The sequence below is a fragment of the Ambystoma mexicanum genome, chromosome 8, assembly GCF_040938575.1.
Source record: "Ambystoma mexicanum isolate Mex_15411 chromosome 8, UKY_AmexF1_1, whole genome shotgun sequence".
NCBI classification, from domain to species: Eukaryota; Metazoa; Chordata; class Amphibia; order Caudata; family Ambystomatidae; genus Ambystoma; species Ambystoma mexicanum.
In genome coordinates this window covers 10,967,250-10,990,767 of record NC_090929.1, presented here as the reverse complement: position 1 = coordinate 10,990,767, position 23,518 = coordinate 10,967,250, and the positions used below count along the sequence as shown (strand labels likewise).

Sequence of the window (23,518 nt, the reverse complement as noted above, 5' to 3'; positions counted from 1 at the left end):
GCGGGGTGCCCCTGCAGTGGGAGCACGTGCGTCTTGATGCAGATCCTGGACAGCCGGAAAATCATGGGGGTGCCCCTGCAGTGGGAGCACGTGCGTCTTGCGGCAGATCCTGGACAGCCGGAAGATCATGCGGGGTGCCCCTGCAGTGGGAGCACGTGCGTCTTGTGGCAGATCCTGGACAGCCGGAAGATCATGCGGGGTGCGTCTTTCAGCAGATCCTGGACATCTGGAAGATCATACGGGGTGCCCCTGCAGTGGGAGCACGTGCGTCTTGCAGAAGATTCTTCTGTGACTTTTGGGTGGCTCTGGGCGTGTACTGTTTGCCGATGGCATGTGTTCATTCTGATGTGAGGATGGACATTATTAGACTGCATGAACTTCTTCAAAGACTAATTTAGATTTCCGTACAGATTTTTCAGTGACTCAAGTGTAAAATATTTTATTTTGGGGTACCCCCTTGAGCCCTTTTTAATCCATTACGCCACCCCCACATATACTATTATTTCAAATTTGACATTTGTGTCCTTATGTTTCACTGAAGGAGTTTGTCACTATTTTAATGTCGTTATACGCACTGTATACCGTTCTATATTTGTAGCTTCTCATACACAGGTTTCTGTTTAGCCCTGGTGCTAACTGGGCTGTCCAACTACAGCACCTCATACCTGGGTTTCTCTTTGGCCTTTTAGCTCCTCCTACATTGGTTTCTGTATAGCCGTTGTGCTAATTGGGCTGGCCTACTGCAGCTCCACATACATGGGTTTCTGTATCGTGCTAGTGCTAACTGGGATGGTGTTAGGGAGAATTCTACAAATGTGCTAATTTCCCTTACCTTTTGAGACCCCCAGCAACTTTGCTGGATTTCTAGTATTTGATTTTTTTACCTGGGAAGAGCATGCATCTTTCCCCCACCCCACTCTTCCATGCATTTTGATGTGTGGTTTACTTTTGTGTTCTTTGGTTATGGATTTTAAAACGACTCCATTGGCATCATCTTTTCCTGTGTCCCAGAGCACCTTCAGTGCAGTGGTACAGAGTTGTCTTTCACACTTCCCAAGGTCTAAATACCTTTTCTGGGACTGACTACCGTCTCCCAGAGCATGTACAGTTAAATTGACTTTGCTATAGTCTCTTTAAATGTACTGACCCAGCACACCCTATCTTACTATAGAGTGCTGGAGGGGTTGCTTAGCTTCCCCTGAGTCAAAACACTCATGTAACAGTAAAATGTTACCTTTTCCTACTTTAAATGGCTGGTGGCAGTGGTTTAGCTCAAACTACCATGATTTTTCCTGACCGCTAACAATAGTAGCTAAAAATTGGGTCGGCCATGTACAGACTCCTGTCATCTTTTTTCACGATTCCTTTTCGGGAAGGTCCTTCTTGTCTTTCTCTGGGCGCCAAACCAGGTTTGGTCCCTTTGTTCGTTGGCCTTCGGTGCTGAAGCCCTCATCTGGCGCCAGGGTGTCTGGGGTGGACAGGATGTGAGGGAGGTGCCCGACCTGTGCTTAGTCTCCTAGGAGACCTGAATGCACTCTGGCTTGATTGGCCGGCTTGCTCTCCGGCAAGGGCAGCCACCCTGCTGTGTGAGTGACAGCCAGTCTCGAATGAATGGGGGAAAATTGTTTAAAAGCAGGTCTCTGGGACTTGGAAAGCAGAGTCGAACACTGGAACGAAGGAAGAGGACAGCTGCAACTCCTGGATGACCGGTGAAGCCCTCCTGCAGGTCCGAATTGCTTGAAACTCGGACTACAGAAGCCCTTCAAGGTTAACTTCTTTGAACAATCAACTCGCAAGCCACCTGGACACCGTCCCCCCCCCATATGGTCGAATTCTCATCAGTGCTGTTGAAAACCGGATAGCCAGAGGGAAGGAAACCAGCTTGTGGACTTTAAGGCATTCGCTCCTTAAACCGACGTCTTGCTAGAGCTTTTGGCCTCTTCCCTGGGCAGTGCCGGAACCTCCCGACGTCGTCCTCCTTGTCCCCGGGACTGAAGCTCAGTAACAGCGAGATCTGCTCGAACTGCCTCGACTACAGCTTTCTTCATCGACCAGGTACTGTGCAAACGTGGTCTGGAAATCTTTTCGGCCATCGAGAAAGTGCGTGAAACTTTCCTCAACTACGAAGGCTTGTCCTTCCCATAACATTCGTCAAACTTTCGCCTAGCCAAATCCTTTAAAAGTCTGTGTCAAAGACTTAACCGTTACATACCAGAACTGTGTTAGCCTATACAAAAGACTGAACCGTTGACTTTGGTCCAGGCCTACTGAGCGGAATTGCTGGTTGTGTTTAACTGAAACCCTTTGCCCTGCCTATGAATGTATTTGCGCTGTCTATTCTTTTAACCTTGTCTTTCCCTCCTTTTATTAAGTATCTGAAGTGCCATTTTGCTCCCACTTCATTTGGGAGCTAAACTTGTTCATTTACTTAACGGTTGGATTTTTGTGGTGTATTAGTGTGTGATATTGAGCTGCTTATGCGATTCTAATGTTTTCTAACTGACTGAGTAAATAAATGTATATTCTTTTACCAAGAAACCTTGAGTCAGTGTTTTTTTGAATCCCTGTATTTGTTGGTCCTTTGTGTAACTTGTTCTACTGCTCACTTGACCTCTTGAGAGGTCTAGCTGCTCAGCCATCGCTACCACTTTACTGTGTAGTACAGGCTTGTACCAAAGGTGAAATTGTAGTGTTCCCAAGGATACTGCGGGTGATTCTACCTAACAGCTGGCCTATAGCAGCTCCTCTCAAATGGGTTTCTGTATAGCCCTGGTGCTAACCAGGCTGTACGGCCATAGCTCCTCATACATGGGCTTATTTATAGCCCATGTACCACTGGACAAAAGCAAGAATAGGGGGCTCCTCTTTCTCAGTTCAAGTGCCCACCATCTGGAACTCGATCCCTTCAACCATCTGTCGCATAGATCCTCACCTTCAGGAAACACTCTAACAAAACCTGGCTGTTTCCTTTGACAGCGTGATGGACACGGCCCATCTCCCGACAAGATGGGACATAGCACCAACCCCATTGAGTCCATCCCAGTCAAGCCTTACGATAAGCTCTGCAATCTTTACAACCAGGTGTCAGTCTCTCTTTAATGGAACGTCAAGGATGCCATCACAACGAAACATAAACTGTATCCTGCATGGCCTACTCGCCTACGTACCTCTCAGTAAACCCTTATTACACACACGCATCACTGCATGCCATAGAATACAGCAGAGACCCACACAAAATTTTGACCAGCTGTTCACCTAAATCGCACCCATCTGATTCCCACTCACCAGACAATTTGTCCCAGCACCCATTCCCTCAACTGATTAACTGTGGGTTGGTGCTAGGGACCTAGCCACTCACTACCCACCTTCGTGCTTGCAAAAATGAACATACCTCTTTAGAAATAATTTCTTCACCTATCGCATCTGACTGCGGTCTTCTGATGGGAGTTCAACCCGACAGTGGTCTGAGACCATGCCGATGGTGGTAGGCACTATACAGGTGCCATATTACAATACTATCTAATGTATGTTAAGCTGGCCGATATATGTTGAGCGTGACCCGCCTCTATTCCCAATGCAAACATCTGCCCATAGTTGCAAAAAAGTAATGCTGCTCAGTAGCCTTTTGTCACACTGAGATCACCAGAGGCCGTTTGACCAATTCAAAGTAGGCCTCCCTTAAAAAAAAAAAAGATATAGAGAACCCATGCCACTGGGACAAACCTCCCTGCCCTCTCCCTCCTACTCAAAAGCTGTTTTCAAGGGACATCCCTGATCACTTTTCTTCCTGGAATAGCTGCACATTCCTCACTGTAACTGATTATTACCTACTTTTCTTTTCCTGTACAGGGAGGTGTTCAAGGCTAAACATCGACACACAGGGAAGAAAGTGGCTTTGAAGAAAGTTCTGATGGAGAATGAGAAGGAAGGGGTAAGCGACAGGCATGAACTGTACAAACTTGGGTTGTCGGTTGTTTCACATGGAGGAATGGGTGGGTGTTGAGGAACTGGGCTGGAATATTGGTTTTGTTTCTACTCTGGCCTGCCTTGTATTCTACCTCCATGTCATTTCTGTTTGTTTGCACCTATGTATCAAGTTCATGCGCCCATTTACTCCAGGGTTAGGTGCGCCTTATAAGTAAATAAACTAAACTACTGCTCGGTCCTGAAGTAGCACCAGGTGGGCGTTGGCAGGCAGCTTGAATAGCTGTTGGAAAGATGACTGGTTTTGTGATGTTAGAAAGAAAATGCTTGGGCCGTGTAATTAACTCTCTGCTAGCCCAGAAAGACCTAATTTGCTTTGGCCCATCCACTTATTCCAGCGTTCTTACTCCCACCTTCATCACAACGTCTGCAAAATCTGCACTCGGATCCTTGCTAGTTAGACCAAACCCTGAATGTATGCACTGCATCAGCCCCATGAATATCCCATTACTTCTAAACCCACGATAGCTTAACTTCTTATCATAGGGTTCTCTGCAATTCCTTCGTGTTAATGTTAAAGGACATTTGTACCGCGCACTATCACCACCGTAGTGGTCCCTTGGCATTCTGGCAGCTCTGAAAGAGGAGGAGAGGATGAGTTAGTGAGAGGAAGCAGGAAAAGTGCAAGAGAGCAGTGATGTGCTGTTGGCGGCCTCAGCCCGGTGGGTCTGTTGGCTGGGCCTGGGGTGTTTGCGGCCGGTAGTCGTCGTGTACTGTTGTGCAAGGCTGTGTGGTTTTGTTTTGTTGTTGCCATGTAGTGAAGTTTGTGCGGTTTGTTGTGTTGTAGGTTTGGTTGTGTTTGGTTTGGAGTTTGAGAGGTGTATGCAGAAAGGGAAATTGTTAGTAGGGTTGGTTAGTTTGCGTCTATATCCTGAATTGAAGCGCTCGGCTTGTGTAGTCTCCCCTGTTGCGGCTCTGTCCTGATCTGGGTCTGACTGGCATGCAGTTCCATACTCCTCTAGTCCCCGCCTCTAATATGCTCTCTGATGGCTCCCCTTATCCTCCATTTAGACTCTAGTGGGCCTGCCAATGACAACCTCTCGGGTAGTGGGCGAAGTTGCCAGTGTCTCGATAATTCCACACCAATGTGGTACCTGGCGGTAATTTAAATTAAGGGGCGGGCGAAAGTGTTGGTGGGATTGTCGGGGCCTGTGTTCCTGTCTATCCGATGTCGCCCTTCCAGCTGCCGTGGGCTTTACTCTCCCCGGTCAGGGATGTCCGTGTCTTTCCAATTTAGTTATCCTTTTTACCAGTTTCGTTTTCCAGGTTTAGTCTGTGGTGTTGTAGAGCCAGGTTTTTAGTGATTTCCTGAATTTTAGGTGGTATTCAGTGTTTCTTATTTCCTTTGGGATGTTGTTCCAGGTTTTTGCGGCTAAGTGGTAGATGGAGGTACCTCCAAGTTTTTTCTTGAGGTATGGTTTGAGTTCCAGGCGGAATTTGTTGCTCGATCGGAGCGGTCTCGTTGGTTTTTAGACTGTTATTTTCTTTTGTAGGAATTCTGCTCCTTGTCCGCTGATTGCCCTGTGTGTTATGCGCATTGTTTTGAAGGTGATGCGATGTTTAACTGGGAGCCAGTGTAGGGTTTTTAGGGCTGGAGTGATGCGATCTCTTCTGGATAGTTTGAGGAGTAGTCTTGCTGCTGCATTTTGGATCCGTTGCAGTTTCTTCAAGAGGTATTCAGGTGTTCCGAGGTAGAGGCTGTTTGCATAGTCTACTGTAGACATGATTAGGGTGGCGATAGTGAGTGTTTTGTTCGCGAAGGAGAGGAAAGGTAGAATTCTTCTTGCCGTTCGGAGGAGGAAAAAGCATTTCTTCACTGTTGCATTTATTTGTGGCTCCAGGGTTAGGTTGTTGTCCATTAGGACTCCCAGATTTTTTACTACCTTCGATGGTGTTGGTGAGTTTCCCATTTCCGTAGGCCACGGGATGGTGGTTTCGTTCTCATGGTCTTTGGATACGATCATGATTTCTGTCTTTCCTGGGTTGATTTTCAGGTTGTTGGCATCCATCCAGTCGAAGACTTCTTTTAGACAGTCGGTAAGGGTTGAATGGTCGGCATCGGTGTCTTTGATTTTGTAGATGATCTGAGTGTCATCTGCGTAGTTGTAACATGTAATGTTGTATTTTTTGAAGATTCTGATGCCCGGAGTCTGGTAGGTGTTGAAGTATAGTGGAGATAGTGAGGATCCTTGTGGTACTCGTCAATCGCTAACTCGTGGAGTGGATTAGAAAGGTTTTATCCATATGGTTTCTGTTCTGCCTGTTAGGAATGATTTGGTCCAGCGTAGTGCTGTCTGTCATGCCTATGTTTTCTAGTCTTTTGGTCAGGGTGTCGTGGTTAACTGTGTCAAAGGCTGCAGAGAGGTCGAGCAGAATAAGGGCTGAGGTAGTGTTTGAGTCGCGTTAGTTTTGAGGTTTCCCAGATGGATAGTAGTGCCGTTTCCGTTCCTCTTGCGGGTCTGAAACCGATTTTAGCTTGGTCCAGCAGGTGTTGTTCTTGGGTTAGTTTATATACGTAGGTTTCTAGGAGTTTCGCTGGGTAGGGGATGTTAGAGATCGGCCTGTAGTTGGAAAGGTCATCTACGTCACCATTTGTGTTTAAGAGTGGCTTGATGTATGCTGATTTGAAGATCTTCGGTACAGTCCCTGTTGATAGTGATAGAGGTTTCTGTAGTGTTCTGCTGGCGATCCTTGCGCGAGGATCGATTTGTAGATGTCTGGGGGACATGGGTCCATAGGTGATCCCACTTTCTTGCTTCATTTAACCAGCATGGCGAATGCCTCTGCTGATATTTCAGGAAAGCTTCGGAGTTTGTGTTGTGGTTGCGAGTTGGGTTCGTTGGGTTATATGTAGTGGTTGGTCGGTCGCTTTTGTATGGTTTGCCGGATGTCGTTTTATTTATTTATTTTTTTGAAGTGATCTGCCAGGTCGTTGCATAGTTTTTCAGAGGGGGTTTGGGGTGTTATCACAGCCTGGTGGGTTTCTCGTTTCTCCAATGATGCTAAACATTTCTTTTTGTGTGTTGGTGGCATTGTTGATTCTGCCATCGTAATGTATTTTCTTTGCCTTTTTGAATTTCATTCTTGTATGCACAGATTTGTTTCTGGTACAGTGTTTTTTTTCCCGGGGTTGTATTCTTTCCTCCATTCCAATTCCACCTTTCTTTTTTCCTTTTTCATGTCGTTTAGTAGTGGGGTGAACCATTTTGCCATTGCTCTTTTTTTTTTTTTTTTTTTTGATGGGGTGAACGTTTTTTCTGGGGCAATCTTGTCTATCGTATCTGGAGTCCATTTGTGCCGTCTAGGTCAGCTAGCTCCAGTTCTGTAGTTGAGGGTTTCGTTAATTCCAGTTGTTCGAATAGGTTGCTTTTTTTGAAGTGTTTCCAGTTTCTTTTGGTGGTGGTTGTGAGTTTCGGGTGTTGGATGTAGGTTTGGGTAGGCAGAGTGATCACGAATGGGATGATGAGGTGGTCGCTCCATAGTATTTGTATCGGAGGTGCCGTGGTGATAGTTTTTCTTTGGCGAAAATTGCGTCTAGGGTGTGACCTGCTGAGTGCGTTGCTCCTTTGACTAGTTGTCGTAGTTTCATGGTGGTGAGTTGTTCAATTAGTGAGTTTTGGGAGTTGGCGTGGCTGTCTTCAAACCAGATGTTGAAGTCCCCCAGGATGATTAGGTGTTCGTGGTCGATGGCTAAGTTGGAGATGGCTTCTATGAAGTGATCGACGAATGTTGCATCATATGTTGGTGGTCTGTATAACAGGATGAATGTGGTGATGGTTTTTGGGCTTGCTGTTAGGTGTATTACCATGGTTTTGCAGTTGAGGATGTTGAGTGGTTCGACAGTTTTTATTTTCAGATGTTCTTTGAATGCTATAGCGATGCCTCCTCCTTTTTTGTTTTTTCTGTTTATTTGTAGGCATTTGAAGTCTGTCGGAAGGCAGCTTTGGAGTGTGATTTTGTAGTTGTTGTCCTTCCATGTTTCTGTGATGAACAGGATGTCAATGCCGTTGTCGTCGAGTAGGTCGAAGATCTCTGAGTGTTTTGATATGGATCTTGCGTTTATTAGATTGCAGTGAAGTTTGGAGGTGTTTGGTTTGGGTTTTGTCGGGGTCGTCTTCCGCCCGGTGTTGAGGTTTCCTTCTTGGTCGGCCACTTGGGCTGCAGGGTTTGGGATGTCTGCGTCTTCGAAGAGTTCTTCTAGGTTTTGTCTTTGAGTTTTTTGTGTTTTCATCGGGTTCGACTTCCGGGGGTTGTGGTTGTTGATTGGAAGTTCCTCTTGCTTTGGTGATGTAGGGTGTTATTGGGTCGCTCGTCTGTATGTTGTTTTGGTCATCCTTCTACTTGCTTGTGTTAGGTTGATTGATGTTGCTGCTTCTGATGTTGGGTTGGATTGCCGTGGTGGCCAGTTGTCTGCGAGGTATGGAGTTAGGTAGAGGGATTTTTCTCTTCTCTCAGAGTTCCTTCGGTTTGGGTTCCTGCCTGTGGCGGTCCGGTCTATGGTTGTTCTAGGTTGCTGTTCCGGCGTGTTTGTTCTTTCGTCTCTTCGTCTTTTCCTCGGAATTGGTCGTTTGCGCGGCATTGTGGGATTGAGAATTGTTTAGTCTTTGTTTGGTTACGTCTAGTTGGTCCTGTTTTGGACCAGTTGTCATGTGGTGTAGTGGCTGGTGAGGGGGTGTCCGCTACTAGTTTGGGTCCGTTTGTTTATGGGTGGTATTCCAGCTGGGGTTGACCGCTCGTTCAGTCGCTGTCCTAGGAGGGGAAGCGGGATGGTAAGGGTTATTAAGCTGGGTGTTCTCTGTGGCTCTCTTTTACTAAGCGGCCTATCAATGCAGTTTGGGATCACACAATGCCCCTTGGGCACAGAGGCCCTGCCAAGTTTGAGACACCTGTATAGTGGGACAGAGGCCTAACGGTGCAGTTTGGGATCAAACCTAATGCACTTTGGGCACAGAGGCCTTGCTATCAATGCAGTGTGGGATTACACAATGCAATTTGGGCACGGAGGCCCTGCTAAGTTTGAGACACCTGTACAGTGGGAGAGAGGCCTAACAATGCAGTTTGGGATTACACAATGCAATTTGGGCACAGAGGCCCTGCTATCCATGCAGTTTGGGGCAATGGCCGGTAATTACATTGATCGACATTGGTTTTGCCTAGTGGTCAGGTATCTAGGGTAGAGTTGTACCTCTCCCCAACCCAAGCCACCCTACCTTACGGGTCCTTGTAGTTGCTGGTTGACGGCTGGCCACTGGCTACCCCTGCTGACACCACCTGGAGCCGCCTTGTTGGAGCCGCCCTTGGCCTTGGGGGCCTTAGCCGCAGGGGGCTGCCAGGCTGAGGGCTGCCCTGGGAGGACCAGTGATTAAGGGCTCACCGCCCAATCAGAACGGGGATGGGCGGGTTGGGAGGCGGCAGGGGAGCGGAGACCAGGAAGAGGGTGCAGGGTGGGAGAGGGACGCTCGGTGGGCCTGGGGGCCTAGTTGGCTCCCAAAAATAGTATGCGGGTGCCCAGATGGGCTTCCTTACCTCGCGTCGGCTGCCTGCAGTGAATCATGCTAATTTCATTGCATTCATGGGCTTGTACCTAGTTACCTGGCAGTGGCCATATTCTAAAATTCTCCCTTTCCCAGGGCGAGAACATCATGCTTCTGATGAACTATTTTGCAGGTCCTTAACGAATGGTGCTGCTGGAACAAAGGAGCTTGGCAGGAATGCTAACTTTCACAGGATGTTAAATGTTTCCTCTGGTCAATTTACACCAGTATCCACTACTGTGAAGCGTCGATTGAACTCTGTCTGCCACATTTGTACTTAAAATGGTGCAGCGGTCATTGCAGCACATGTTCTGTTCAGAACGGGGTTTTCCTTCTCACCCACTGGGTCTGAAGGACACTTAACCTTCAGTCCGAGAGGGATCACCAACAAATCCACCTCTACAGGTTTTGGAAGTTTGCACTGACCTCTCTCGGCAGTTTGTCACTTTCCTGCTGGATTACAGTGTGAACGTAAGGGATTTACTGCCACGCAGTGGCAAGAGTACCCATCCTCCTCTTCTGGGTGCCCCCAAACTTAAATAATTCTGGATGGATTCACACATGCTCCAGCAGAGTCTCCCAGAGTCAGACTCTGCCACTGGTGTCTTATTTGTCCTCCGCTGGTTAATATTAGTTGAATGTACATTCTGGCCACACGCATGTCTTGAGGGCACCAAACTCCATTTAATTTAGCTTCTGACCACCAAGACTTCGCTCGTATCAATGACCAGCTCCCCGTTGATGATTTTCCCGGGGCACAGGGGGTTGCCCAGTCTTTCCTGGCTGGCAGCAAGCTTTCATCTGTTTTGATGCAAGCTTCTGTTCCTTCATTGAGTAGCGTCATGACACCACTTGTTCTTTATGACACGGCCTGCGGTAGCGGGCGTGTAGTTATGGTTAAGTTGCTAAAGTCATAGAAGTCATAGGAAGACCACTTTTTCAGCGGTTTATAACTTCACTCCCCCTGGAGGAATCCTCACCAAACTTTGCAAAAAAACCTACCTGGCCCGCTCTGAATTTATTCGGCAAGGTTTCGTGCAGGGGGGCTGGGTGTGGGGGTTGAAAGTTAAAGGGTGGTCTCAACATTTTTTTTTTCTTCCATAGACTGAATGGGGAAAAACTTTGCGCATGGCTACAGGTCGAACGGGTGGACGGATCTGTACCAAATTTGCGGCAGGAGCGGGGACTTGGGTTAGAAAGCGTGCTTTTATGTGTTTGGTGGAAATTCGACCAGTACTTTTGTTGCAAAGAACTTAAATGTACGCCTCAAAAAAATCAGTGAAATCTGGCTCTGCTCCGCTAAACCATTTCCCTTTTCGCTCCGCGGATAGAAGGCTCATTGGCTTACAGTACGCCATGCTGGCGGCGAACTTTGGACGCAGACGGTGGTTGGCTGGAGAGAAGCGTAGCTTGCATCAAAGTTTTTGGGAAACGCTGCCGAAATGGGACTGACTAACATAATTTACGGCATGTGGTGGTGGGAAGAGGGGCTGGAAAGGGTGGGGGAGTGAGAACTGAATCATCTGAGATGTGTCAATAGGTGATATGGTATGATATGGCATTTGTAACGCGCCTATACGTAAATGTTTCAAGGCGTGACGAGGCAGGGGGGGAACAAGGGGAGACAGACAACGATCCTACTATGCCAGGTGTCATTCAGATAGTGGAAGGGTAGAGGGGACTGGGAAAAGTGCAAGGGGAAGGGGAGAGGGGGGAAAAGTGCTGTACATGGTTAGTAGAATGCAAGATAAATAATAGGGCCAGCTGGTGGCAAGTGCAAGGAAAGTGCAGTACATGGGTAGTAGAATACAAGATAAATAATAGGGCCAGCTGGTGGCAAGTGCAAGGTAAGTGCCGGGAGAAGGAGCTGGAGGATACAGAGACAGTCCCGTAGTGCAGGTAGGCAGTGCAGGGAAGAGTGGTTGGGCCAAGGACCGAGATCGGTGCGCGGCGCAGTAGCAGATTCAGTGCAGGTTCAGTGATTTTAGCGGGGGAGAGAGGGAGAGAAAGCAGAGGCAAATAGGAAGGTTTTGAGGTGCTTCCGGAACCGTAGATGGTTCTCAAGTTTCAGGGAGGCAGGAAGGCTGTTCCAGAGGGAGGCCCCTGCTGCAGAGAGAGATCTACCCCCAGCTCGTTGCTTGGAGAAGCGGCTGACCCTGAGGGGGATGAGCGAAGAGCTCGAGAAGGAAGATATTTCGAAAGTGGGAGTTGAAGGTATTTTGGCCCAAGGCCCCAGAAGGCCTTGTGGACAATGCAGGGGGGTTTGAACTTGATCCTCTCAGCCACTGGGAGCCAGTGTAGTGATTTCAGTCCTGGAGAGATATGGCCCCTAAGCTTGAGGCCAAGGACAAGTCTCGCAGTCCTGTTCTGGATGAGTTGCAAAGGACGGAGAGTAGAGGCAGGAAGATTTAAATGGAGGCTGTTACAGTAGTCCAGCTTCGAGAGAACCAGGGCTCTGGAGACGGTGAGCTTCTGGGGAAAGGAGAGGAAAGGAAGGATACCTCTGAGGAGGTGTAGCTGGTAGTGTGACTTCTTAGAGACGTCAGATATGTGAGGAGAGAGAGTGTGGAGTCGAAAATGACCCCAAGGTTTTTTGCCTTGCAGGTAGGAGCAGGAAGAGGGCCAAGGGAGGCCGGCCAGGAGCTGCAAGGAAGGAGAGAGTGGGTGTGCCGATGAGTAGAATCTGTCTTACTGGCATTAAGGCAGAGGTCATTGGCGGCACACCATTCCTGGATAGCAGAGAGACAGTCAGAGATGAGGGAAGGGGAAGAGGAGGCCGAGGGTAGCCTGAAAATGAGCTGGGTATCATCCGCGTAGCACTGAAAGTTGTGACAGAGAGCGGCGATGCAGTGAGCAAGAAGAGCCAGATACTGGTTGAACAGCCAGGGGGAGAGGCTAGATCCCTGGGGGACACCCTAGGTAGAGAAAAAGATGTCAGAGAGGAAGGAACCCAGTTGGACCTGGGAGGGTCGATTGGAGAGGAAGGAGGACAGCCACGCCAGAACTTGACCAATGATACTCGGGTTATCACGGAGACGGTTGAGCAGGATGGTGTGGTTGACAGTGTCAAAGGCAGAAGAGAGGTCGAGCAAAATGAGAACACAAGGGGTGTTAGTCAAGGTTAAAGAGCAGGTCCTCACGGATGTTCAGGAGAGCATTTTCTGTGCTTCTGGCAGCTCTGAAGCCTGACTGATGGTCATGAAGACTACCAACAGATTCAGCATGGAGATTAAGCTGGGAGTTGGCCAGTTTCTCCAGGAGCTTGCCCAGGAAGGGAGTGATTGAGATTGGGCGATAGTTAACTGGGCAGGAGGGGTCGGAAGAGGGTTTCTTAAGAAGGGGGTGCACAAGGGAGCGCTTAAGGGGGGATGGGAAGACTCCAGAGGTGAAGGAGTGATTGCAGAAGTCAGCCAGGGCAGGGGCCAGGGAGTCGATGTGGTCCTTGATAGTTTTGGAGGAACAGGGGTGGACCTGTTTTGATGAGACTTTCATAGATCGGACTTTTCTCGAAACCTCGTCAGCAGAAAAAAGGGGAAAGGCAGAGCAGGAGGGAGGAGGGGTGGCTGCAGAAGGGCCGGAGGGGGAGCATAGAATAGACTAAGACGTTGATGTGCCTGCAGTGTCCTTGCATACAGCGCCAATTTGCAGGTCTCTGCACAGCCGCCTCCCATGTCTGTGCATGCTGGCAGGCTTCGTTACGGCAAGATAGCTGGTGCGGAGACCTATTTCTGTGGTGAATTGTGGGAGCTCATTTGCAGAAGGGGGTGCATTGCACATTATAAGATAGCGTGTACTTCGGTGTGTTGCATGGATGGAGGCCTTGCAGCGACAACTATGTGCCGTGGTTTGAATTAAGTTTCACATTGCTCCCTTCTGTGTGTGTTATGTTAAAGGATATTTGTACCTGACACTATCACCACCGGAGTGGTCCCCTGGCGGCTCTGAAAAAGGGAGAAGGGGAGGGGGTTAGTTGGTGGGAATAAGCTGGACAAGTGCAAGAGAGCAGTGATGTGCTGTTGGCAGCCTCAGCCCAGTGGGTCTGTTGGCTGGGCTTGGGGTGTTTTACGGTCGGTAGTCGTCGTGTGCTGTTGTGCAAGTCTGTGTGGTTTGTTTTGTTGCAATGTAGTGAAGTTTGTGCGGATTGCTGTATTTGGGCGTGTGGTTGTTTGTTAGAGTTTGAGAGGTGTATGCGGAAGGCTGAAGTTGTTAGTGCATTATTTAGTTGGCGTTGCTGTCCTTGCAATTGTGTCAAGGTGTGATGCCCGCTATCATTCACTATTCCATCCAAGTGTGGCACTTGTCATCCATCACAGTTTCATTCAAGTGTAGCACATGCTAACATTCATAACACTGTCTGGAAGTGACGGAAGCTTGAATTAAGGATGACGTTTAAGTGTGGCACATGCTAACATTGTTACACCTGTCTAAAAGTGATGCAGGCTAATCTTGATCATTCTCTATAGGTGTGGCTAGTATGTTAGTGTGTGATGGAATGCAACATTTACAGTTCACCCAAGAGTGGATTTGGATTGGTGTTCACAAATCTCCAAGTATGCACGGTGTAAGTCTATGGCAGTGTACATTATGGAAGGTAAGGTAGAGCGGTTAGGGCTTTCTGAAGTAGAGTAATGGCTCTACACCCACCCATGCCACACGTACAGTTTTGTTGGTGTCTGTTGGCTTCCTTTGCGGACACCTGGAGTCACATCTTGGTGCCGCCAGTGCAGGAGCTGCCCTTTTCCTTGGGGCCCTTAGCTGCAGGGCTGCCTTGGTTGGTTCAGTTAAGACCAGTCAGTCAGCCAATCACGAGTCGGGGAGGTGGGCAGAGGGAGGGGAAGAGGGGAGCACTGGGAGCGAGGAACACGAGGGGGTCAGGGCTGCAAGGGGGGGCATGGCCATGACCATGGCCACAAGGTGGCAAGAGTGGGGCAGAGGGGCCCTGCAGCTGACCTGGGGTCGCAATGCTGGTAATGGCGTTCTCCCACAGTGAAGCTGCAGGCCCTCACAGAGTACACGGCCCGAGAGGCCAATCCCAGGAGGAGGGAGGTCCGGGAGGCGGGCGGAGGGAGTGGAAGCCGGGGGAACGAGGAAGCAAGGGGGGGTCTGGGGCTCGACCATGGCCACAAGGTGGCATGACCATGGCCGCAAGGTGGCAAGAGTGGGGCAGATGGGCCCTGCAGCTCACCTGGGGTTGCCGTGTGGTCAGCATTGCATAGATGGATGATTGCATGGGTGCAGTGCTCTTAGCACAATGTACAGTGGATAGCAGCTACTGGAGTGAACAGTTGTGCAGTGAGTCCACTGAATGCAGTGTTGCAATACTGACTTAATGTAGAGGGTAGGGATGAAGTGCACCTTCTCTGTGCATGGATACTGCAGTGTGTGAAGTGGGTGCAATTCTTCATTAGTTTGTGCATTGAAGGTGCTAGGCAGAATCACCTGCAGTACCCTTTGGCAACACTACAGGCAATTAATACTGCAAGTGTCAGTACAATTTCACCTTTGGTACAAGCCTGCACTACACAGTTATAGTGGTAGCAGTGGATGAGCAGCCAGACTTATCTCAAGAGTTGAGTGAGCAGTAGAACAAGTTACACATAGGACCAACTAATACAGTGATTCAAATAAACACTTACTCAAGGTTTCTTGGTAAAGGAATATATATTTATTTCCCAAGTCAGTTAGAAAACATTACACTTTCAGCAACTCAATATCACACACCAATAAACCATAAAAATCCAACCTGTAAGTAAATGAACAAGTTTAGCTCCAAAACGAAGTGGCAGCAAAATGGCACTTCAGATACTTTAAAAAGGAGGGAAAAGACAAGGTTATAAGAATAGACAGCCCAAATACATTCATATGCATGGCAAACGGTTTCAGTTAAATACAACCAGCAATTCTTCTCAATGGGCCTGGGCCAAAGTCAATGGTTCAGTCTTTTGTATAGGATAGCACAGTTCTGGTAAATAACGGTTAAGTCTTTGCCACAGATTTTGAAAGGATTTGGCTAGGCCAAAAGTTTGACGAATGTTTAGGGAAGGACAAGCCTTCGTAGGTGAGGAAAGTTTCACGCACTTTCTCAATTTCCGAAAAGATTTCCTGACCGCATTTGCTCAGTACCTTGTCAATGAAGAAAGCTGTAGCTGAGACAGTTGTTCCTGGCAGTTCAAGCAGATCTTGCTGTTACTGAGCTTCAGTCGTGGGGGCAAGGACGACGTCGGGAGGTTCCTGCACTGCTATGGGAAGAGGCCACCGGCTGTAGCAAGACGTCGGTTTAAGGTGTGAGTGCCTTAAAGTCCACAAGCTGGTTTCATTCCCTCTGGCTATCCGGTTTTCAACAGCACTCTGATGAAAATTTGACCAGATGGGGACGGTATCCAGGTGGTCTGCGAGTTGGTTGTTCCCACCAAACTCAAGGGACGAAGTTAAACTTGAAGGGCTTTTGTCATCCGCGTTTCAGGCAATTTGGACCTGCAGCAGGGCTTCACCGGTCGTCCAGGAGTTGCAACAATCCTCTTCCTTCCTCTCCTCTTCGGTTCTTTCGTTCCAGTGGTCGACTCTGCTTTCCAAGTCCCAGAGACATGCTTTTAAACAGTTTTCCCCCATTCATTCGAGCCTGGCTGTCACTCACACAGCCGGCCAATCACGCCAGAGTGCATTCAGGTCTCCTAGGAGACTAAGCACAGGGAGTTTCGGGCACCTTCCTCACATCCTGTCCACCCCAGACCCTCGGGCGCCAGAGGTGGGCTTCAGCAGTGAAGCCTGCCAAAGGCCAACGAACAAAGGGACCAAACCTGGTTTGGCGCGCAAAGACAAACACAAGAAGGACCTTTCCTAAAAGAAATGGCAAAAAAAGATGACCGGAGTCTGTTTTTACAGATAGGTCTTGGGCGTCATATTGAAAAACATGGCTGACCCAAGCTACCGCTGTTAGCGGTCGGGAAAAACCATGGTAGTTTGATCTAAACCACTGCCACCCGCTATTTAAAGCAGGAAAGGGTAACCTTTTACTGTTACATGAGTGTTTTGACTCTGGGGAAGCTAGGCAACCCCTCCAGCACTCTATAGGAAGATAGTGTGTGTGATGGGTCAGTAAATTTAAAGAGACCAGTAAAGTCAATTTAACTTTACATGCTCTGGGAGACGGTAGTCAGCCCCAGACAAGGTATTTAAACCTTGGGGAGTCTGAAAGACACCCTTGTACTGAAGGGGCTGTGTGACACACAGAAAAAGATGATGCCTCGGAGTTTGTTTAAAACACCATGACCAGTGATCCAGATAAGATTTTGAGGTGGGAGTATTTTACTCCCTATTTTTAAACATTGAGAGTAAAAATGACTTTTCTCCTTTGCAAGAGAGTAAAAGGTATGGGACATCCAGCCGACGTGTGCACAAACTGTATGGAAATCATTACTATGCAGCAGCTTTCTGCATTGTGGCAGAATACACCTTTCATGATTTCTCTAAGGTCTGGCCATTTGATCTCTCCTGTATATATTTAAATGTTGAAAACACAAAAACCTAGCCAATTACATAGTAAAGCAAGCATGAATTGTGTTGTGTGTTTTGAGGTTCGATAGTAGAATTGTCTTTTGATGTTTAATGAAAGTCCTCTTTTCTTGGAGCTATTACTACCTAATGGTATGCCAATGTCATGATACAACAGTGCAGTGAGAGACAGACTCCATGTTGAATTCTAGATGTAATCTCATGGTCAAATGGTTATTTATACATAGAACATATTTATCACAATTATCACCAAACCGAAATCGGTACTCCTTTATTGACCTTGAAAGGATGAAAGGCAGAGTTGGCCTGGCCGGGATTTGAACCTGCAACCTACATATCACACACAGGTTGCAGCAACGAGTGCTCAACCGGCTGAGTTATCTTATTGGCTAACATCCTTCAGAGAGGTTGGCTAACTGAGTATGGACCTAGGTATAATAATCACAGTGCCTAGATGTTGGAGGAAGCATGTATGAAGCACTGCATAAAGTTAAATACCTATCTGTATTATCACATGACAGGTTTTGCTGAGTTTCTATTTCAATTACAAATTTAACTTTCATTTGTTCGTTTCTGAACAGCGCTTGGACTTCTGGAGAGTCAGGTTTTGGACCTTTTAATTGTAGTCTTGAAGATTTGAGTGGCTTGGACACCTGTGATTGGTGTAATGATGATCACTCGCCCTTGAACAAAGACTCGGCTGCCACTGACTATTTATAGTAATGTAACCCATTGACTGCAAGGTTAAATGGATGTAAACTAGACACTGCATAGTCCTAATTTTACACACTGTTTTTATAATTAGAGTGTAAATTATAAGTGTAAAAAATGATCTGTCCCTGCATGATTATGCACACAGCACGGGAACTCTGAAAAATACAATTGTGCAATACTGGTTTGCTTTCATTGGAGAGAAAAAAAAAAAATTGTTACTAAATATTAATTCTCAATTGCAACTTAGTTTTCCATCTTATTAACATTACAATCCTAAAATGCAGAAGCTGAATGGAAATAAATCATTCCTTTTATCACAGTGTGCAGTTTCTTTTTTTGAAAGGCTTCAGAGACATGCATTCTGTTTCAGAGGCGTTTATCCATGGCTTGCAATTACATCCATGCAGATAAAAACCAAAAGAAGGTTTCTGTCAAGTAACCTGACCTTTGCACTGCCCTAAACTTGTGTGTAAATTTACACAGCAAAATAATAAAGCTGTCGTATTTACAAGATTTGCATGCGTAAAAAGGCCTAGTATGCACGTTATCTGGAGGCACGACCATAACCAAAGAACAGAAAAGTAAAACACACATCAAAATACATGAGTGGGAGAAAAAAGGCTCGCACACTTTCCAGGTAAAAAATCAAATCCCAGAAATCCAGCAAAGTTGCTGGTGGTCTCAAAAGGTACGGGAAATTAGCACATTTTGAGAATGCTCCCTAACAGAAGTGGAGACGGACTAAACTGCATATCGCATTGGATTGCTTAGTGTCCATTACGCGGAGTGGCGACTTCTGTACTGCAGTATAATGTATTGCTTTTCTGTACTGAATAGAGAGCTTGGAGACATACTATGTGAATGAAAGTGGGTATGGGTGCCGGAGGCTATGTTTCCATGAGTAGTGGTATTCTGGTGTGGAGGTTTGGTAGTAGTGGCTGTGGTACGTGTGCAGTGTGGTACATGAGCACATGATGGTATGCATGTCTGCATTATGTTGCTGTGGGTGTGGGCAAAGCCTAGACTATTGGGTGCATGGCCAAAGGCCATAGGCCATGCACCCAATAGTCTAGGCCTTGCCCACACCCACTGCAGCAATGCAGTTTACACTACATCTGTCACTCCTCACCTTTACAGAATGGTTGTGGCACACATTGTACACTTGATAGAGCACCAGAAGGCAGCTGACATACAAATACTGTTTGGGTTGGCATTAACACCATCGTATGTGAATGAAAGTGGGAAGGGGCGCGCCGTAGACTGTGTAGATTCTTGTAGAAGGTGAATCTTTCTATGCATAGCCGTATAACGGTGCCTAGCTTGGGTAAGAGTGCTGGTGGCTGTGGTACTTGTTGACATGTTGCCATGCATGGCTGCATTACGTTGTGGTGGGTGTGGCCAAGGTCTAGACTGTTGGGTGCATGGTCAATGGCCGTAGGCCATGCACCTGAAAGCCAAGGCCTTCACGACACCCACTGCAGCAATGCAGTTTTGACTGCATCTCTGGGGGTGGTCACCTTCACAGAATGATTGTGGAACACATTTTACTCTTCATAGAGCACCAGAAGTGTGCTGACGTGCATACATTGTTGGTTCCATGGGTGCGGTCATTATTGGAACATCCTGCGGTTTCCGGTGTATGGCTGGAGATTGTGCAGTGAAAAGTCTTGCAGTGTGCCCACTGGATGCAGTGTTGGAACACTGTCCATATATGAGAGGGTAGGTTTGAAGTGAATGTTCGATGTGCTTGGACATTCTGGTTTGTGCAGCTTCCTCGGAGTAGGCCCAATGTTGTGAGGATTGTGCTGTTCGGTTGCCAGTAACATAATACTTTGTGCCTGTAGGTGGGTAGGGGTGGTGAGGCAGTAGTTTGTGGAATCTGCTAACTGTGACATGTTTCCATGCATCGCTGTTCTGGTGCTGGGGTTGGGTAGAAGTGACGCTGGCTGTTACATTTGTGGTTTATGGCCACATGTTCTCATGCATGGCTCCATTATGTTGTGATGGGTGTCAGCAAGCAGTAGAGACTTCGGTGCATGGTCAAAGGCGTGATGGGTGCCGCTCTGGACGATTTTGGACACCGACATTGTGGTTTTTTTCCCCACACCTTTGTGCGGAAGGTGCTTTGGAAGCACATGCGACGTGTACTCTGAGTGCTGTACAGAAATGTTAGTGTTGAATTCATACTTCTTGGCTGTGATTGGTGCATACATGCGTGAATATTTTACAATCTTCAATGAGGGAGTGCTGGAAGAACAGTGGAGAGGGGTCGGAAGATTGTCCCTGCTTTACTGGGGTGCAGCCCTCGCTGTAGCTGGGAAAGCGCATGCGCCACATCCTGCCATTCTCAGCATGGTGGGAATGCCAATGGAACTGTGGGAATTATGGAATCATGTGTCAAAGGTGTGATTCACAGGAAGGGGCAGTACTACTTTCTCCCAATACTCTGTGTAATGAGGTTGGTGGACATGGAGAGACGCACAATGCTGATCGTGGGTGATAAATGTGTACAAGATTTGTACAGGTATGCCGTGCAAAGAGGCGTTGCTGCTAATTTCGGGTTGGAAGGAGTGGATGCTTTGTGGGCCAGTCTCAATGCGTGCAGTTTTGGTGGGATTGTTGACCTTTGCAGATATGTGGCCTCCATCAGTACTGGTGAAGTTGTCGTGGTGCATTATGGAGGTCTACATTTGGGTTATAAGTCGTGTGGGCGTTTGCTCCGTCACCTGAAGAAGTTGATGAATGCAGTGATGCAGATTTTTCCCACTGCCAAAGTCGCCAAAAGGAGTATGGGACCATGCCGGTGTAATTTGTCCCCAGCCACAGCTCGGAAGGTCTTATGAACAGAAGCATGTCTGCATTTATGTGCACTGATGGCATGTCGACCCACTATGAGGGAATGCATTTCCAAAACCTACACTATTTCATGCAAATGGCATTTCTATGCCCGCCATTGGCACTACCATTTTCTTGTACACTGTGCACGAAGCGTTGCCCATAATACGGTAAAAAGAATGGAGGAGGAGAAGCAAACAGTCGTACAAAGAGAAAAAACAGGTGGTTTGCAAACACACAAAACCACAAAGACAAACTAAAACCTTTTCAGAGGGACCACTAAAGACCCAATTGCCTACCCTGTTTCCCAATCTCCCCACACCCCTTCCTAGCATGAAAACTCAGTGCCACATCCTGCCATTTTCAGGATGGGAGCCATGGAAATTAGACTGTGGAGCGAAAGACGCTCCTCAATGAGGTTTGTGGTTGTGGTGTGTATGCAAAAAGTGTAGTCGAAGGTCTCTTTGTACAAAGAAGTGCAGAAGGCTATGGAGGAAGTGGGCAAGGTAATTGCCAGGCATTCTGGGTGTATGCATGAACTGTATGTACTTGTTTGAAGTTCGTAACATGAATGCAGTGCTGTTGGAGCTATCATTTCTTAAGTGTGCAGTAAGTGGGGCACTGCGGCGGGGGGGAAGGGACCTGTGCAGTGTACAAGGTAAGTGGCTGGCATCCTACTGTATGAATGCATTCTGTGTATATTATAATGTGCGATTGTATGCTATGGCATGCGTAATGATCCTATATACACACGTTTAGCAAAACGCAATGAGACAAGGGATGGGGAACAGAGGGGGAGACGAGACAACGAACCCACTAGGCCAGGTGTGACTTACATCGCCCAAGTGCATGGGTGGGGTGAGGGGAAGGTGCAGTACATGGGTAGAAGATTGTGCCAAGTGCAAGGATAAGTGCACACATCAGGTGGTGGAGGAACTGTTAGGGATACAGAGAACAGTCCCCCAAGTGTGGGGTTTGCTAGAAAGGCAGTGCAAGGATTCGCCTTTGGGGAGAGGGGGGGTGGCATAGGCACGACATCAGGGTTGCCAGGTAACCGCAGGAGGAGGAGGACCAGGAGGAGGAGGACCAGGAGGAGGAGGACCAGGAGGAGGAGGACCAGGAGGAGGAGGACCAGGACCACCACAGCCGGGAAAAAAAATATCTACCACCAACTGGTTGCTTGCAGAAGCGATTGACCCTGAGGGAGTTGGTGGCGAATGAGGGAAGAGCTTGAGCACAGAGATATATAGTAAGTGAGAGTTGAAGGTATGGAGGTCCCAGGGCCCAGAAGGCCTTGTGCATAATGCAGAGGGGTTTCACCTTCCTCGCAGCCACTGGGAGCTATTGCAGACATTTCAGTGCAGAGGAGATACCATCCCAACATTGCAGAGAGTAGAAGCGGGCAGATTTAGAAAGAGTCTGTTTCAATAGTGCAGCCTAGCCATAAGCACAGCTGTGCAGACGGTGACCTTTTGGAAACTTGCTTTAGATTGGTAAAATACATGCAGTGCTGCTTTTGGTGGTGTATCTTCTAGATTTATGTAGGAGATAAGTTAGTGGGGAAAACATTTCGTAGCATTTCCGGAAAGTAGAGAGCTCCTGTTTACATATTACTATGCATTATATGGGTAAAAGAAAACTTTGCAAGCACATACCACTGAAGTGCCGCTTGATGATGGGGCGGGGGGATGAGAAAAAAGACAGTATACTTTTTAAGAACGTAATGGATGCTCGGTGGCAGATAAGTGATTTCAGCCCCAATGTTACCCGTTGCAGCATTGTCATCTGAATTCAGCCCCAGCCTCCACTCTCCTTTTTTAATTTTGTGTTTAACTAAGTTGCTCTATTTTCCCCATGCTTCCCAGAGGGAAAAGTTTGTATACATTTACTTTGAGATTGATGGCTGTACTTGTTCATATCGGTCAGTTATGGTAGAATCACTGGGTGTGATGCACTGTAAGTTCATTGATGTCAATCCTAGGACTGACCGGAGTACTGTCATGAAAAGCGGTCTTTGCCAACCCATCATTTCTTACGTTTCTGGGAGCACCCTGCTGTTGGGGAAATCGCAAGTGAGCTGGGTTCCATGAAGATTGGAGATCTTCTGAGGAGTGCAGGGCTGCATCAGTCAGTCAGTCTGGAACATATAGGAGTTTGCAGCTGGGTATCCAAGCCAGCCCACCCCGGCCCTGAAAAGAGGGATACTGCATCTGTACATTTAATTGGGGTTCCATAATTCAGCTTGTAGTGCTCCCATTCCTTGCTGTCCCTGCTGCAAGTATGGCAGGCTTCCATACCTCCTGCCTTTTAGCTTTCCCATTCCTTGTCGCCCTGTTGCAAGTATGGCGGGCTTCCATACCTCCTGCCTTTTAGCTTTCCCATTCCTTGTCGCCCTGCTGCAAGTATGGCAGGCTTCCATACCTCCCTCCTGTAATGTTCCCATTCCTTGCTCTCCCTGCTGCAATTGTGATGGGCTTCTGTGCCTTCCACCTGTAGCACTCCCATTCCTTTCTAACCTTGCTGCAAATTTGATGGGGCTTCCATAATGCCCGCCTTTAGCTCTACCACTTACTCCCCAATTGGCTAGGCTTTTTATATTGTAGAGTAAAGGACTCTCGACTGACTGTAGCAGAGTTGTGCATGGGTATTTCTGCGGAGTGGGTTGGAGCAATGGTACCGTTTGAAGAGCAGTATTGCGTGGTTTCCTACCTGCCGGGGAAGGCTTATCTCGTGGGGTGTAGTCCCGTTTTTTCTTCTCTGACCTCTCGTTTCCCTCTGCAGTTCCCCATCACCGCTTTGAGGGAGATCAAAATCCTGCAGCTGCTGAAGCACGAGAATGTGGTGAATCTAATCGAGATTTGCAGGACGAAAGGTACCAGAAATCGTATGTACCAAGCGGAAAGCTTTAAATCCTACTTTACACACGACCTCCACTGCAT

At 47.7% G+C, this 23,518-nt stretch overlaps 1 protein-coding gene across 1 annotated transcript in view; it reads left to right on the top strand.

Annotated features, from left to right (window-relative positions):
• CDK9 (cyclin dependent kinase 9) overlaps window positions 1-23,518 on the top strand; it is a 100,741-nt gene that overhangs the window by 4,855 nt on the left and 72,368 nt on the right. The window contains exons 3-4 of the mRNA XM_069609048.1: window positions 3,850-3,931; window positions 23,361-23,463. Of these exons, the coding sequence (XP_069465149.1) occupies window positions 3,850-3,931; window positions 23,361-23,463 (185 nt within the window). The remainder of the gene's footprint in view (window positions 1-3,849; window positions 3,932-23,360; window positions 23,464-23,518) is intronic.